This window comes from Takifugu rubripes, chromosome 7 (assembly GCF_901000725.2).
Source record: "Takifugu rubripes chromosome 7, fTakRub1.2, whole genome shotgun sequence".
Taxonomy (NCBI): Eukaryota; Metazoa; Chordata; class Actinopteri; order Tetraodontiformes; family Tetraodontidae; genus Takifugu; species Takifugu rubripes.
The window spans coordinates 16,593,530-16,611,289 of NC_042291.1; the positions used below are offsets into that span (position 1 = coordinate 16,593,530).

Here is a 17,760-nt window from a genome sequence, read left to right on the forward strand (position 1 = left end):
GATACACTGTAAAACAAAATGATGCGTCGCACATTAAAACGTGAGACGATGGAGAGAAATACGGATGTGAAAAAATGGGGCAATAATGTGATGCAAGAGGAAAAGGAGCAGCCTGCAAACGGAGCGCCGTGACTGTTCCAAGGCTCCATATTTCCTGCTGGGAGGGAGCGGCGATCCGCCCGGAAACGGCCGTTTCCGGCCGGGACGGCGCTCCCACAACTCTTCATCCGTGACAAACACATTTCTGATGTCATTAGGCTTTATTAGACCATCAAGTTCTGCTCTGAAGCCAAGTTAGGTGAATTTGTTTAAGATTATATTCCGTGTTTTAATCCAACTTCTTTGGCTGCTGATAAAAGAGCCACAGGAAGGAAATATCTCAGGCATTCCAGTGATTGTAATCAAGATGGACCTTAATTTTAAAATAAGCAAACCCGAGCCCGTTAGAAATGAGGCAGTCGTTCTGTGTACAGATGTGGAGAAAGAAGCTCCTAAACCACCTCACAAATCACCTCAAAAACCATTTCTGCTAGACAGTTTTTCAGGGATGCTCCCTGCCGTCCCTGGGCTGGACTCCTGCGCCACAGTTTGACAGGTGCGGCGCCGCCGCCGCCGCCCTCCGCCCGCCACTGTGGTCACCTCACAGCATGAAGGTCGGCCTTCCATCCAGCCCCAGCTCAGACCTCCATATGTTGAATTAGTGTGTAGCCTTAAAGGAAGGGAGATGATGGAAGAGAGGGTGGATTTGTGATTTCAGTGTCTCCGTGTCGGTGCTGCAGAAACGCCAAGCGAGCGTTTCCGTGACAACAAGCATGGAATCGTATCGGTCACCTTGTTCGCTTCCTTCCCTGATGACAGCATAATAACATTCACCTCGCTCTCTGCTCCGCTTTTGTGGGATTTTAGCGACGCCGCTGAACATGGTTCTTCACCTCAGAAGCTTTAAGGATTTAAACCTCTGACACTTATTTTTCCACTGCTGCAAGATTACAATCAATTGAGGCAGAGGCCAGCGTGCTGCCTTCAGGACGCGCAGTAATCCCCAATCATAGCCCAACATAAAGGCTGCAACTGGAGCTTCGTTTCACCAGAGGTGTTTATTGATTTGAGTCCTGCTAATTGTCCGGATCACATTGCTGCCTCAGCTTCTTTGGACCACATGAACACGCTCCAGGTTATAAGCCCAGTCACAAGAGGATATTCTTTATTCTGGAATAGGTTTATTAGGAGTTGGATTGCTGCTGCAAAACCAAAACCTCGGCGTATGTGACGTCCTCGGAAGCTGCCGTGTCGGCACATTTGTGACTGGAGGACGATGGAGCATCTGCAGACCGTTTGATCTTGATGTCAGAATAAACCAGGTCCGGAGGGGAAACTGCTGCTGGTCCACGTGTATCTGAAACACCGATCAGCTTTAGCTCAGGTGACTGAAGCACTCAGCCAAATATCAACATTTTTAAAGCGGAAAAAAGAGGAAATGTTGTTCTTCTCACCGACTTGGAGGCAGCACCTGGCTGAAGACTCAAGCCTGAGCAGAGTGACAACAGTGTTGGACTGAAGTTGGATAGAAATAGCTGTTCTTTCTAGGTTGGTTTCACACTTTCTATTATTATTTAAGTGTCAGTTCCTCTGACTGAAAATCACATCTGTCTGCAAACACATATTCAGATTCTGATGTTTTCGTTTTACCCTATTTTAATCGTTATTTAGTGAACACTAGGATATGGCCTAACCCTAACTTTAACCCTAACCCTAACCCAACCCTAACCCTAACCCTAACCCTGACCCTGACCCTAACCCTAACCCTGACCCTGACCCTGACCCTAACCCAACCCTAACCCTGACCCTGACCCTAACCCAACCCTAACCCTGACCCTGACCCTAACCCTAACCCTAACCCTGACCCTAACCCTAACCCCAACCCTGACCCTGACCCTGACCCTAACCCAACCCTAACCCTAACCCTAACCCTAACCCTGACCCTGACCCTAACCCAACCCTAACCCTAACCCCAACCCTGACCCTGACCCTGACCCTAACCCAACCCTAACCCTAACCCTAACCCTAACCCTGACCCTAACCCTAACCCTGACCCTGACCCTAACCCAACCCTATCCCTAACCCTATAACCACCATAACCAGGGGATCTGATCAAACCCACCAAAAAGACCAACATGGAACCCAGGCAGCTCGTCGAGGGAAAAGAAGTAAACTGATGTAACTATTTCTTAAGACTGAAAACCAAAATAGCAGAAAAGGCTCTCATGCATATTTATATATTATATATATGATAAAACCTGTATCTAAATAAGCAGCTTGAGTGATTCTGAACGTTAATATGATCATCACACACCTTCTGAAGAACATGAAGTACACAACGGTTGCCATGAGCAACAGTAACAAGACAGCAATGACAATAGCGGAAACCTCGGCCGATGACAACAGCAGCTGCTCTGCTTGAGGAAACATGACACAATCGCCTCGTTATTTGCACATTCGTCTCACCGGCGCACGATCAGCTGTCACAGCTGAGAGCTGAAGGTGCTGCTCACCTTCAACGAGGAGCTGGATGGATGCTCCAAACGAGCCGCCTGGAAAGGCAGAGATCCTGCAGGTGTACGCGCCCGCGTCTCGCTCTTCAAGGTGGCTGATGATCAAAGCCTGTTCTTTGATTGCCACTTTGTCCTTCAGGAACGTGTCGTGAATTTTGATTCCTAACTCCTGATTAGAAACGAGGATGATGGTTTCATTCCGTTCATTCTCTTTGAATCCCCACTGAACTTGGTTGATTTGGTCGTTCGTTGGTCCCGGGATGAATTTGCATGGCAAGGAGACGTTTTGCCGGAGGTATCCAGTCACAACGGCCGGAGACACGATTCTCTGGGCCGGAGAAACTGCCCAGAAACGTAGGCATCAAAATCACCTTCAAAGGGTCCAAAGTGATGAACAATTTTCAAATTTTGCACAGAGCTACAAAGTTCTTTAGATCATAATTTTAAGGATCTTTGTGTCACCTGGGAGTAAAGAGATGTACATCAAGTTCAGCAACATCAGCGGTCGTCTGCGTGTTCTCTCAACACAAACCTGCAGCTGGGACGAAAAGAGAAGAGAACCCAAGAAAATCCGAACTTGCAACTTGTGATACGATTTCCAAGGATTCAAAAAAGGCTGCATTGTTTACGTTATCAGTGTAAACATATTAAAGTCACATAAGAAAGTTCCTGATACAATCCCATCAATAACTTCACTTTATTCAGCCAATAGTGCAGATATGTATGCAAGATAAAGGTATTTTCCACATTCACCCACCCACCACAAGATTTCTAGATAAGAAAGAATTTTAGGGCTTTAGGGAATTTTAAGCAAACTATGACCACTAACAGAAAAGATTTCATGAATTACTTTTGAGTCTAAAACAAACTTATTTTACACAAACCTTAAGAACATAATTGAAGAAGCATTTTTGCACTGAAATAATGAACTTACCAAAGAAAATGGAGATGCTGTCAGAAGCATAATTAATATCATAAAATACTTTTAAATACTTTTTACCCAAAGTGTCCCTTATGCCCGCGTCTCTGGCTCCAGAATGAAGCATGAAGACTGAAGAATGAAGAATGTTCTCCCATGGGTCTTCCGGAGTCGGAGCCTGCGGCGTCGACTCTAGCGCGACCCCTGGTGGTCATGTTGAGAATGACCGAAATACTCCATCCATTCATCCATCCATCCATCATCCGTGAGACCAGACACAGAAGTGGAACACTTGCATTATCTGCTCCCCCCCGAACTGCATCTACAAATGGTGACATAATTGTCTTTGATCTAAAGCATCCTCAGGTCCATCAGGGTACAGACGCTACTCTTTGCCTGTTCTACTTGGTTGAACACAGCTGGTTGTCTGCATATAAATCACTGGTCTGCAGGAGTAATAACTCAAAGATGTCTCGCCTCTCATCCAAGAGGCTTTAGAACTGAAGATGCCTCTTGGATAAGAGGCGAGACGTCTTTGAAAGGCAGAAGTCCAGTTAAATTCTCTTAAACCCGGATTCTCTTTGACCTGCAACATTTCCAGACAGCAGCAGAAATGGAATTAGCCTTTCAAAGAGATGAAAGACGGTGCAGCGGTTTATGTTGCAGCCTTATTTGAGGCTTCTTCATAGGCAGAAGTGAAAATAAATGGTGGTGAAACAGCTGTGTTTGTGACCTTTGAGATGTTGGAAGTATTTATTTTTTTAAAAGTATTTTAAACGCGATGGATTAGAAACTGAAAGTTCTAGTTTCAGGACACACACCTTTGATGCTAAGTAGGTCTCTTCTTCACAGAATCTTTATTCATCACATCTTTATGTCACTGCTGTCACACTTGTTGGTCATTACAGTAACTTTAGGTTCATGATTTTATCAGATTCTGGCCTTGACTTTACATGGATTACAAAGGTGTAATTACAAAGAATTACAAAGGTGTGGATGGGGACACATGAGACAGGAAGTCATCACACAACTGACCAACAATTCAATTAAAAAAAGAAAAAAGTCACCATGAACGTCACAACAATGTTATTTCCTCTTCATTTTTCATACATGGAGCATGAGTTAAAATGCAAACAAGCAAATTTGATTCATTCTCCTAATTTACAAAATAAAAGCATCTATGTCATATGCTTTTATTTTGTCTATAAATTTGCGCTTTGGGAATTTTCTGTACTGCAAAGTCCCGCGTTTCTACTGCATCTTCAACTCTAGCGAACACATTATGTTAATCTTAAATTACTCCTGTATGAGCGGCGGCGTTAAATATCTTCATCTTCCATTTAACGTGGGTTCAGCTGGTCAGTTTAGCGATGACACCCCTGTTATTTAAAATGTCACATGGTCCAAAAGGCTTTTGATCGTCCAACATTCAGCATTTGATGCCAGAGTTCTGCGTTATGAAGAAAACAGCAAAGACAAAGAAGACAATTTAACCCCAACATGAGTAATAACTGATGTAAAAGAAGTAATACCTGATGTAAAAGCAGTAATAACTAATGTAAAAGCAATAATAACTGATGTAAGAGCAGTAATAACTGATGTAAAAGCAGTAATAACTGATGTAAAAGCAGTAATAACTGATGTAAGAGCAGTAATAACTGATGTAAAAGCAGTAATAACTGATGTAAAAGCAGTAATAACTGATGTAAAAGCAGTAATAACTGATGTAAAATAAGTAATAACTGATTTAAAAGCAGTAATAACTGATGTAAGAGCAGTAATACCTGATGTAAAAGCAGTAATAACTGATGTAAAAGCAGTAATAACTGATGTAAGAGCAGTAATAACTGATGTAAAAGCAGTAATAACTGATGTAAAAGCAGTAATAACTGATGTAAAATAAGTAATAACTGATTTAAAAGCAGTAATAACTGATGTAAGAGCAGTAATAACTGATGTAAAAGAATCACCTGTTCACATGAGCCCTCTGAGCATCAGGGTGCAGGTCAGTAGTGCCCCACCTGACCAGGTGAGGGCGGTGCAGGAAGCTTCAATGGGATTTTTTAAAACAAGGAATGATTATTTTTAAATGCTCAGGGAAACGATACAAATTTTGCTTGGTCTCTTCTTCACCTCTTAAGTTAAAAACGGTGGCGTTTTCCTTCATCGTCACCATGTTTGTGGCGGTGCAGGTGTAGTTCCCCAGGTCCTCGGCCTCCATCCTCTCGATGACGTAGACGGAGTCATGGACCTGCGTCACATTGTTGTTGACGGTCCAGCTGACGTTTGCTGCTGGCACAGAGTCCATCCTGCACTGCAGCGCCACCCGCTGGCCCGGCGCCGCTGCCGCTGGGCCCAGGATGCTCATGTCGTGTGGCCCGTCTGCTCGCAGGAGAGATCAGAAACAAACTCAGGCAGAGTGAGGAACGTCTGCGAGTTCGGTCGACTTTACGCACAGTTGACGGTCAGATTGTAGACGGCCGTCATGGCGCTGACGGGGTTGCTGACCCGGCACTGGTAGGTGCCGTGGTTGGACCTGTGGACGGGCCGTATGGACACGCTCCCGTTGCCCACAGAGAAGGTGGTCCTGTTGTCCTCCCGCAGGAGCCGCCCCCCCTTCAGCCACTCCCTGCTGACGATGGAGCCCGAGGCCTCGCAGCGGAGGTCGGTGGAGCTCAGGTCTTCGATCAGGACGGCCGCGGGGCCGCGGATGACGGCGCCGGATATCGATGCTGGAGCGGCAATTCGGTGGCAACCGCACAAACACAGAGGGAGGAAGGAAAGTGTGAAGCTATTTTTGTTGGACACGACCAGATGTGTGTTTCGCTTGAACGACCAGGAGAAGTGAAAGCAGGTTTGGAGAGCGGCAGGAGTTTCGTGCACGTTCCGAACATCCTGTGTGTGTGTGTGTGTGTGTGTGTCTGTGTGTGTGTGTGTGTGTGTGTGTGTGTGTGTGTGTGTGTTCACATGTAACAAAAGCCAAGCAGCATGAATATATATGATAAGCCTTAACAGAATCTATACATCGACGCACCGTACACGTCCAGCTTGACGGCTCCGTGCTTCTGCAGGTCCCGGTCCGGAATGATGGTGATGGAATACTCCCCGCTGTCAGCCAGCACCAGGTTCCTGAGCTCCAGGGAGCCTGTGGCCCGGTCCAGTGTGATTCTGCTGCTGTAGGCAGGGTTGGTGACGTTCACGCTGGTGGACGTGATGATGTTGGTGCCTTTGAAGCTCCAGCTGACCGACAGGAAGGACACCTGTGTGGGAGCGAGGCTGGAGGTGAACCTCACGGTGCCTCCCAAGGCTCCGCTCAGGGGCCCCGTGGGCAGAACGCCCTCGCCCGCACACACGCCTGGTTACAGAGGAAAGTTAGACATTCCTGTGGGGACCGCAGCCGCACAGAAGCTTTCTAGAGTGGTTTCCTTTACCTGCCAAGGCCAGAATCCAGACGGCAGCTGTCCTGAGCATCATCTCACCTGTGACGGGGTCTCAGGGAGCAGCGGGCGCTTCGGCGCTTTTATGGCCCCCACGTGCGTAAAGCTCCAGCCTCACCCAGTAACGAGGGGCCGCGGATGTTTGCGCTGCCACTGTGTACACAGCTGAAGAATGCCGGCGTGGATCTGATCACCTGGGCTCGTTTAGGCCTCATGGCACAGGTGATCGGATCCACGTGGGCTCGTTTGGCCGTGCGACGAGGCCGTTTAGACACCTTTAAAACACCGATACAGGCAACTTTGGAAAAAAGAGCCTTTGGAGCGCACGTCACCAGCGTCCACAGGTGGACGCACATTTACAGCGTGGCGGTTTTATGGGCGCCTCTTCTGGAGCGCTCTGGGATGGTGCGAGGATCAAAGGACTCCAGGGAACACTCAACCTGCCGGCGCCACGGTCCGCTGGACCACTAAAAGGAAACCGCCCACGATGGTTGCGAAAGCTCGACGTCAGTTTCCCAGGTCGTGTGAGAGGAGCAGAAATTCCATAACGTGATGTTTCCTAAAGTTGTGATAAAAGTGACGATCCGAAGCTCCCGGCCGTCGTCTGTTGAAACTCATTTCATAGTTTGGCTGCTTCGGGGAGCAAATGTTGTGACTCGGGAATGAAAGAGTGAGGTTCGGACCGCAGACAGGCGCCGACGCCGCGTGTCTGAAACCAGTTTAATGGAGGAACCAAAGGGGTCGTTGACACAAGGTCGGCGGTTCTAACGCGACTTACTGTAAAAACAGGCGGGTTCAGTCGGCCGAACCCTCTTGTTCAACATTTGCCACATTTAATTGCATGAACGAGGTCAGGGAAACAGGAAAGAAGCTAAAATGGGATGTTGACTGTTAGCATCTTGATCTCTCGTCCATGCTGACCCCCCCCCCCCACCCCCCCCATTCTAAAGCATTTACGAGTTGTTAATATTTGACATCTCAGGGAACCACTGACTCGCGGCTCACAAAATCTTTACACTTTACTCATTTTAAACATGTTTCTTGACAGAATCATCTTTATTTTTTTTCCTCAAACAAACATATTTGTTTGTTTGTTTGTTTCAAGTGTGATTTCACATCCAGATATTTGGAATCTGAGCAATAAAAGGTTTCATGAAAATGTGAAATCTTTCCCAGTAAAGCTAATTTTGCTCTTTTACCAGCTGGAGCTGCTTTGGGTCAGGACGGACCGGTTCAGCTCGTTAACAAATGAAAGGCAGGAAACCTTTTGGGCCAAGCGGAGCGCAGCTACGGCGGTTGCTGAGGCAACGACCCGGGCATGGGAAGAGCTCAGTGAGGCCATGGAGAACGACTTTCGGACGGTTCTGGACCACCATCCGGCGTCGGGGGGGGGGGGGCAGTGCACTGTCAGCGCTGTATAGTGGTGATGGTCACCTGACCTCAACTCGGGATGTTGTGGATCGGTGAAGGAATACTTCAAGGACCTCCTCAATCCCACCAAGGCGCAGGGCCTGGGGACCTGGGGGCCTGGGGGCCTGGGGACCTGGGGACCTGGGGGCCTGGGGGCCTGGGGACCTGGGGACAGGCTCTCGTATCTCCGGGGCTGAAGTTGCCGAGGTTGTCAAAAAACTCCTCGGTGGCAAAGCCCCGGTGGTGGATGAGATCCACCTGGAGTTCCTTAAGGTTCTGGATGTTGTAGGGCTGTCGTGGTGGTGGTGGATGGATGGATGATGGATGGATGATGGATGGATGATGGATGGATGGATGGGTGGGTGGATGGATGGATGGATGGATGATGGATGGATGGATGGATGGGTGGATGGATGGATGGATGGATGATGGATGGATGGATGATGGATGGATGATGGATGGATGATGGATGGATGGATGGATGGATGATGGATGGATGGATGGATGGGTGGATGGATGGATGGATGATGGATGGATGGATGGATGGATGATGGATGGATGGATGGATGGATGGATGGATGGATGGATGGATGGATGATGGATGGGTGGATGGATGATGGATGGATGATGGATGGGTGGATGGATGATGGATGGATGATGGATGATGGATGGATGGATGATGGATGGAAGAGTGGAGCAACTGAGCAGCTACTCTCTCTGTTTATTAATGCTCATTACTGTGATATCACAACATGTAATATTGATTAAAAGCATTAAAACCTGCCTTAATTACTCCTGACTGGGCCAAAGAGTCCTGGCAGCATTATTTGTGCTGTTGGATGATCCAATGATGCTCTAAATATGAGGAGAACCGAGATCAGGATGATAAAAGGCTTGAAAGGGTCACGAAGCACAAATGGAGACAAAACAGATACAAACGTTGATAAAGCAGCCAAAACGGAGACGGCAGCTGCAGCACTCCTCCTCTTCCTCCTCCTCTTCCTCCTCCTCCTCTTCCTCCTCCTCTTCCTCCTCCTCCTCTTCCTCCTCCTCTCAGGACTTCCAATACCTCTATATACCTTTATAAAGGTTCCCGTATTCTGCATCTGCATTCTGGGGTCCTCAACAAACATCGTCTTTCTGACCGCTAGCAGTTGCTAGCACTAACCCTTGTAGCTAGCACTAACCCTTGTAGCTAGCACTAACCCTTGTTGCCAGCACTAACCCTTGTTGCTAGCTCTAACCCTTGTTGCCAGCACTAACCCTTGTTGCTAGCACTAACCCTTGTTGCTAGCTCTAACCCTTGTTGCCAGCACTAACCCTTGTTGCCAGCACTAACCCTTGTTGCTAGCACTAACCCTTGTAGCTAGCACTAACCCTTGTTGCCAGCACTAACCCTTGTAGCTAGCACTAACCCTTGTTGCTAGCACTAACCCTTGTAGCCAGCACTAACCCTTGTTGCTAGCACTAACCCTTGTTGCTAGCACTAACCCTTGTAGCTAGCACTAACCCTTGTTGCTAGCACTAACCCTTGTAGCCAGCACTAACCCTTGTAGCCAGCACTAACCCTTGTTGCTAGCACTAACCCTTGTAGCCAGCACTAACCCTTGTAGCTAGCACTAACCCTTGTTGCTAGCACTAACCCTTGTTGCCAGCACTAACCCTTGTTGCTAGCACTAACCCTTGTAGCTAGCACTAACCCTTGTTGCCAGCACTAACCCTTGTAGCTAGCACTAACCCTTGTAGCTAGCACTAACCCTTGTAGCTAGCACTAACCCTTGTTGCTAGCACTAACCCTTGTTGCTAGCACTAACCCTTGTAGCTAGCACTAACCCTTGTCTCCCAAACACAATGTGTATAATGATCGCTAGGATTTGACTTCATCAACAGCTTTTCTTATCTATCAGTTCTCTACTGTGATTATTTTATTAGCCCCACAGATCACATTTTTGAGATATAACCCACCATTAAGTGATATAGGATCCCATTATCTCTGCTCACACTTGAGCAGCTTGGACGACTTCTGCAGATGTTTGTAACCTCGTCGGAGATCTGGGATCTGAACCCTCCCACAACTGTTTTATTGGGCACCATGTGGACGTTACATCCAGAAATGACTTCAAACTCCACCGACGCCTCGAGTGATCGTCGAACTGACATGAGGACACGTTTGAAAACAGATTACATAATCAATAAATGACCAAAAGCGAATGTTTTATCGCTTTCTGGTGAATATTCGAGGAATGATCAGCAGAACTGGCCCCATGTAGGATCTATGGCTGGATCACAGTGGCCTTTTTTAGCCATTCTGACAACTCTTTTATGCCTAAATGGGTCAGGATTCTTTCAAATGTTCATCCAGAAACGTCAGGTCAACCATTCCCATGAGCTCAAACCTGAACTAGATTTCAGTTCTGGCACCAACAGTTTGAGTTAAAAACAAGCAAGAAAAACCACACAAAAGATTTCTTAAATAGAAAATGTGGTACGAGCAAAGACAACATTTTCTTTTATCTTTAATTCTACTCGAAAGAACACTAAAAACATTTTGATCCTGAAACTATTCGGTTACTCGAGGTTACTCATCAGTTTGAACACAGCAGACAAATTAAAACAGAACCAAAGGGATCAGAATTTTTCGGACTGAAAATCCTGCAGCTTCCTCGAGGTTTCAGCCTCCTTCTGGTAGTTACTGTAATTACTGACTGCATGAGATGAAAGAAACAAAAGGTTAAAACCTGTCTTTGATCATTATAGAAGTCACCTGCCCACCTGTTTGACTGGGCCGGTTCATTTAACCCACCTTCATAGGGGTACAGCTGCTTCTGTGCTGCCTCTGAGATCTTATATATGTCAGACTGGTTCCGCTTCACACCGCCTTTGTCTTTTTTAAGGGGGTCAAAAGATCCTTTTGTTAGCGTTTTACACTTTTGTGATCCAAAATAGTCTTTGTATGAGGGAGAATCTGATGAAAACCAACCTTTGAGCTGCGTTGCATATGTCTGATTCACTCTGGGAAAGTCATAAAAGGCCATCATTTAGTTGTCTCCTGCCTTTATGTCTCATTATCCAAACTCACAGTGAGTTTTTACCTTTTCCGCCGCCGTATCAGGCAAAACGAAAGGACCACACTTGTGACAACAATGAAAATACAACATCCAGCTGTTGTGATGATCGCCATGGCAACAATATCAGAGCAGTGACACTCAGGGACGTCTGGAGAAGAAGAGAATCTATAGAAAGTATCTGGTTGAGCTGTGTGTTTGGTGCCTGGTTTCCTCACATACCTGCAACAGCTACGGCGTGGCTGGCGCTGCGGTGGCGCCCTGTAGCCGCGTTGACAGCCGTGCAGCCGTACGTGCCCCCGTCAGACGGGCTGACACGGGGCAGCACCAGCACGGCCTCGGACACCTCGGTCGCTTCCCCTTCAAACGTCCACAGGATTGTTGCCGGCGGTGCAGACGGAGCAGAGCAATGGAGCACGGCGAAGTCCCCAGGGTGTAACGCTGGAGGTGCTGTGATGATGGTCTGGTCTGGTCCATCTATGGCACAAATATCAGACTCACCTGGTGGTTCTGCTCTTCTTTAATGGGGATCACCCACAAGCATCTCAATTATAGTGGCTGTTTTAGGCACAATGTCAGTTCCTTCAGCTGAGGGGGTCGAAGAGCTGCTCACGATAAGAGGAGGCATGTTGTGCGTGCACGTGCACTCACACAGTATGTTGAGACTGAAGGGCCGACTGATCTCACTGTTAACACCGTTGGACACGCGGCACCTGAAGGGTCCCTGGTCGTAGCGGGTCACGTTGCTGATGACCAGGGTGGATCCTCCATCAGTGGTGTGGACTCTGTCACTGGCTGTGACCTCAGAGCTGCTGTTGAGCCAGAGGAAGGAGAGGGAGGAACCGGAGGAGGAGCAGGACAGCCGGACCGAGCTGCTGGACTCCACCAGGTCTGTGGCGTTGGGGGTGATGACGACGTTGGAGACCGCAGCTGCGAGAAGGTGCGAGAACAGTCAAGAGTCAAAGTACAACATGAAACGCCTTCTAATTAGAATCAAACACAAAAGAGAACATTGACTCCTGAAACAAACTCGTTAGAGCTTTATTATGTATAATGATGTCTTTAAATGTGCTCGGACTTAAAACTTTTTATATGCATTTTTAATAAAATGCCTCAAAAATATTCAGCGCAACTTCTTTTCTATCACAATAAAACTGGAAATATCTCAGAAAGTGGAGCTGCAGGTCCTGACTAGACCCACAAGCAAGTCTTTCTCTCCTCTCGGACTCAGTCTAGGACACTGCAGAGAAATGTTGGATTATAAATTCCAGCGCTTTAAAACGGACCTCTCACGACCACAACTGCTGCGGACTCTGATGTCTGATGTCTCAGAGTTCTGTTGTTGAAGGCCCGGCAGCTGTAGTTTCCAGTCTGACTCGTGCGAATGTCCGTCAGTCGGAGTTCTGCTCCGGTTCCCGACAGCTGGACTCCACTGAGAAACCACAGGATCAGTGCAGGAGGTCCAGAGTCCGCCGAGCAGGCCAGCGTCAGGTCGGACCCTTCATCGTAGTGTTCTTGTGATGGAGATATGGTCAGGTTGATGTTTTCAGGCCCATCTGTGAGAAGAAACACCAAAAGAATGATCAGAACCAAGTAAAGATCAGATAAAGAGATCAAGAATGATCAATACAAACAATAAGCTCACAGAGGACTGAGAGGTCGACCGGATCGCTGGTGCCGGTACTGACGGGGTTGGACACGCGGCACCTGAAGGGTCCCTGGTCGTAGCGGGTCACGTTCCTGATGACCAGGGTGGATCCTCCATCAGTGGTGTGGACTCGGTCACTGGCTGTGACCTCAGAGCTGCTGTTGAGCCAGAGGAAGGAGAGGGAGGAACCGGAGGAGGAGCAGGACAGCCGGACCGAGCTGTTGGACTCAAACACGTCTGCCGTGCTCACGTTCACCTTCACTCCAGAAACTGGTGCTGTTGGACATGAAAAGAGATGCAAATACGCATCATTCGGAGGATTTGGTCCAATCACGTCCCCCTCGTTCTTCTTTTGGAGCCACCTCCACCTCTTTAGAAGTTACATCGGGAGATCAAGCAGTAGATTTACTGTGGTGATCTCCCCCCTGACCGTGGTGATCTCCCCCCGACCGTGGTGATCTCCCCCCTGACCGTGGTGATCTCCCCCCTGACCATCTCCCCCCTGTCCGTGGTGATCTCCCCCCTGACCGTGGTGATCTCCCCCTTGACCGTGGTGATCTCCCCCCTGACTGTGGTGATCTCCCCCCTGACCGTGGTGATCTCCCCCCCGACCGTGGTGATCTCCCCCCTGACTGTGGTGATCTCCCCCTGACCGTAGTGATCTCCCCCTGACCGTGGTGATCTCCCCCCTGTCCGTGGTGATCTCCCCCCTGACCGATCTCCCCCCTGACCGTGGTGATCTCCCCCCTGACCGTGGTGATCTCCCCCCTGGCCGTGGTGATCTCCCCCCTGACCGTGGTGATCTCCCCCCTGACCATCTCCCCCCTGACCGTGGTGATCTCCCCCCTGACCGTGGTGATCTCCCCCCTGACTGTGGTGATCTCCCCCCTGTCAGGATCAGGTGACGATCGACTGGTATTCTACAGTTTCTTTCAGATACTACTGCAGGAGGAGGGAGCCGGGAACAGGCCTAGACTGGAGCGGTCCTATTTTGTGTCACCACTTCCTTCCCAACCTACCCAGAACATTTACGGCTGCACTCTGAGACGCTTCGTATCTCAGAGTTCTGTTGTTGAAGGCCTGACAGCTGTAGTTTCCACTCTGATTCATCTGAATGTCCATCAGCCTGAGTTCTGCTCCAGTTCCAGGATGCACGGCTCCATTGTGAAACCAGTGGAACGAGGCGGCAGGTCTGGAGCTGGCGGAGCAGGTAAGGACGACCTCTGACCCTTCCGCGTAGTATCCTTGCAAAGGAGACGTCAGATTCACTTTCTCAGGTCCATCTGCAATTAGACGACACCAATAAGAGGAAAAGTAAAAGACCTTGAAATAAAGCTGACGTCAGAGTAGCTCACAGTTGATGGTCAGGTCGACCGGACCGCTGGTGCCGTTACTGACGGGGTTGGACACGCGGCACCTGAAGGGTCCCTGGTCGTAGCGGGTCACGTTGCTGATGACCAGGGTGGATCCTCCATCAGTGGTGTGGACTCGGTCACTGGCTGTGACCTCAGAGCTGCTGTTGAGCCAGAGGAAGGAGAGGGAGGAACCGGAGGAGGAGCAGGACAGCCGGACCGAGCTGCTGGACTCCACCAGGTCCAAGCTGTGAGATGTTACCACCACTCCAGAAACAGGTTCTGGAGGTTGGAACAATGAACTGTATCACAGAAATGTAGTGATTGGACCACAAACAAGCGGGTGTCACAAAGACAGAGAGCAACAGAATAGTTATCGATTTATCGATTTCAAAAACCCACTGTTAATTGTTAATGGCTCCCTGTTTATCAGCTTTTATTGAGCTGATAACGATGTTAAGAAGAGGCTGTTAGGATTCCATATACTTGTGATATGACCTGGTACACATAAACTAACAAGGGAGACGGTGAATCTTCTGTCTGTGCTGTTTTATTTATATACTGTCGCCGAGGCCTGAAATTCATGCTGGAACTGAAAGAGTCCAACGATGCCCAACGATGGGGTAAATCTCCGGTGTGTCCCAAGGTCACCTCAGTAGGTCGGGACGAGGGTTCAGCACGGCCCCTCATGTATTAAAGCTGCTGTGCAGATTCGAGCATCCCCACAGATATTTCTGAAGCACCCAGGCGTCAGTGGTGCCGAGAGCTTCACCTTCAACGTGAGGCCACATTAACGAAGCGACTTTTATGGCATTAAGTTGCACGTCAGCTCACCGTGGACGCTCAGTACGCAGCTTCCTGTCAGCGCTGCGGCTCCATCTGGTATAATCGTGACTGTGTATTTTCCACCGTCAGCAAGCGTCAGATTTCTGAGCTCCAGAGATCCAGTGGATCTGAGCAGGGTGATCCTGCCTGCATAGGTCGCGCCCGTTGTGTCCACGTCACCAGATGTTATGATATTATTCCCTGCGAAGCTCCATGCTACGACCACAAACGGTCTTTCTGGGGGCGCCAGTGTAGTGGTGAAGGTCGTTGTCCCAGCAGCAGCTGCAGTAAGACGGTCTGGAAGCACGCCGTCGCCACGGCCGGAACCTGAGGAGAACGTTGCAAATGTGGTTACTTCCAGGCATTTGAGCGTGGCTGGAGCTGAGCTACAGGAGCTGACCTGCGATGGCTCCCAGGACGACCAGCAGGATCACTGATGTCTCCATCATGTCCCCGCGTGTCCACAGGATCAGGCGTTTTCAGAGAGGAGGCGTTGGGACGCCGGCGTGCGCTCCCAGGGCGGCGCTGTGCACTTGCTCACCCCGGCCTTTACTGCTCCTGGTGACCCTCGCTCTCACCAATCAGACCCACGGCTGCTGCGGTTGGAACCAGGCCAAGCTCAGACGCTCTCAGCCCCACGCTGCAAGAAAGGATGACAAATCAAAACATTTAAATGTTTACACTCAAATTACAGACGTCATTGCTTATTGGAGAATATGTAAATATAAATATATATATCCTATATATATATCCTATAAATATGTGCATTAGAACTAGCATGTTTAATGGACACCTTTAATCTGTACCAACATTGGTTTTTCTTTTGATTTGATTTTCCATATATTTACATCGATTAGCTCTCATGCTTTCATGAAAGGTCCACCCCAATCAAGGTCTTGTCATGTGAAGTATTAAATCTATTAATACATACCTGTAGGTACCTGTAGGTACCTGTACATACCTCTACGTACCTGTAGGTACCTGTGTGTAGCAGCAGATCAGTATAAACGAGAGGAATTTAAGTTTACTCCATGAGGCTCAGTATCAGCATCAGCTGCCTTATCACGTGCACGGCCTGATACTCTTATCATTCACATTTATCATCTAAAGAAACTTGATAAGACGTTTGTAATGGCCTGTGTGACTGAAGACAGAAGTGGAGCCACGCGGCCCCGTGGAGCGAGCGTTTATGGCCGCCACCATCCGATAAGAGCGTCAACACACTGAATTATGTCATAAAGACAGGATCAAAGCAAAGGTTGGTTCTGGAGGGTGAAGAGACGAACTGGAATTCATGACTTATGTTTGATATTTAACATGTTCTGACCTCCAGGTGACCTTCAGGAAAGGAAAATCTATCGCTTCTTTTTCTTTAATTACAACTTTAATACAAGTGCATCTTTAAATGTGTTTATTTTTCATTAACACAGAAATCTTTTGATTTATGGATGATTGATTTTTCACTTGTTTTACCTTTTCAAGAACATATAAAAGTATCATTTAATCTGCTTTTATGTCCATCCAGTCTTAATTAAAGTTCATTTAACCTGATTTATCTGGGGGCGGGTTTGACTTTTACTGAAGTCATTTTTCACTCGGCTGCTGCTTCACTTTTTGTTTCCTTCTGAACAACGATGACGGCCCAGTGGCTCGTTAGCAGCCACAAACTTGGTGAGGATTTGATTAGATCCCATCTATCGAAGCATTTTAACGGATTTATGGTCTGATTTCATTAATGATCAATACTTTCCAGAAAAGGGAGCTGCAGGGCAACAGGTGCATCACAGTCGTTAGGGTTAGGGTTAGTTAAGGTTAGGGTTAGGGTTTGGTTAGGTCAGGGTTAGGGTTAGGGTTAGGGTTAGTTAAGGTTAGGGTTAGATTAGGGTTAGTTGGGGTTGGGAGGGTTAAATTAGGTTAGGTTAGGGTTAGGGTTAGGTTAGGTTAGGGTTAGGTTAGGTTAGGTTAGGGTTAGGGTTAGGGTTAGAGTTAGGGTTAGTTAGGTTAGGGTTAGGTTAGGGTTAGGGTTAGGGTTAAATTAGGTTAGGTTAGGGTTCGGGTTAGGGTTAGGGTTAGGTTAGATTAGGTTAGGTTAGGGTTAGGGTTAGGGTTAGGTTAGGTTAGGTTAGGGTTAGGGTTAGGGTTAGGTTAGGTTAGGGTTAGGGTTAGGGTTAGAGTTAGGGTTAGTTAGGTTAGGGTTAGGTTAGGGTTAGGGTTAGGGTTAAATTAGGTTAGGTTAGGGTTCGGGTTAGGGTTAGGGTTAGGTTAGATTAGGTTAGGGTTCGGGTTAGGGTTAGGGTTAGGTTAGATTAGGTTAGGGTTAGGGTTAGGGTTAGGTTAGGTTAGGTTAGGGTTAGGGTTAGGGTTAGTTAACCCTTTTTCCTGCGGTTTTGTGCAGGTTCCCTGTTCTCCATGAGTCGACGTGGCCCAAGAACATGAACATTTGGTTGCTTAGAGACTCTAAATGGGCCCGACCTCCGCCCGGTTCACCTGGTGCATTCTGGGATATGCTCGTCTGTTGGCTTCTTGCCTTCACCCGTCTCCTCCTCATGTTC

At 48.1% G+C, this 17,760-nt stretch overlaps 2 protein-coding genes across 9 annotated transcripts; both read right to left on the bottom strand.

Moving 5' to 3' along the window:
• Positions 1-1,078: 1,078 nt before the first annotated feature.
• Positions 1,079-4,059, bottom strand: LOC105416742 (nectin-4-like). 8 transcript variants are annotated; one of them, XR_003888952.1, is made up of 6 exons: positions 3,553-4,059; positions 3,015-3,090; positions 2,553-2,923; positions 2,354-2,453; positions 1,494-1,528; positions 1,079-1,396 (listed from the first exon to the last, which is right to left on the bottom strand). XR_003888952.1 is itself a non-coding variant. In XM_029838785.1 (6 exons), exons 1-6 carry the CDS (start codon positions 3,526-3,528, stop codon positions 1,224-1,226), a joined length of 771 nt encoding a protein of 256 aa, XP_029694645.1. In that variant the 5' UTR covers positions 3,529-4,059; the 3' UTR covers positions 1,079-1,223. The 8 variants fall into 8 exon arrangements, 5 of the variants coding, with proteins under 5 accessions (XP_029694645.1, XP_029694647.1, XP_029694643.1 ...); XR_003888951.1 differs by having other exon boundaries at positions 3,487-4,057; XM_029838785.1 differs by having other exon boundaries at positions 2,354-2,456; positions 2,553-2,894; positions 3,487-4,059.
• Positions 4,060-4,554: 495 nt separating this feature from the next.
• On the bottom strand, positions 4,555-15,747 carry LOC101061788 (carcinoembryonic antigen-related cell adhesion molecule 5-like). The gene is made up of 19 exons (XM_029838580.1): positions 15,609-15,747; positions 15,218-15,535; positions 14,579-14,665; positions 14,387-14,530; positions 14,051-14,314; positions 13,029-13,307; positions 12,670-12,939; positions 12,035-12,313; positions 11,606-11,860; positions 11,411-11,534; positions 11,299-11,330; positions 11,122-11,202; positions 10,963-11,023; positions 10,320-10,393; positions 6,506-6,826; positions 5,928-6,203; positions 5,605-5,853; positions 5,442-5,519; positions 4,555-4,921 (listed from the first exon to the last, which is right to left on the bottom strand). Exons 1-18 carry the CDS (start codon positions 15,655-15,657, stop codon positions 5,446-5,448), a joined length of 3,237 nt encoding a protein of 1,078 aa, XP_029694440.1. The 5' UTR covers positions 15,658-15,747; the 3' UTR covers positions 4,555-4,921; positions 5,442-5,445.
• Positions 15,748-17,760: the final 2,013 nt, after the last annotated feature.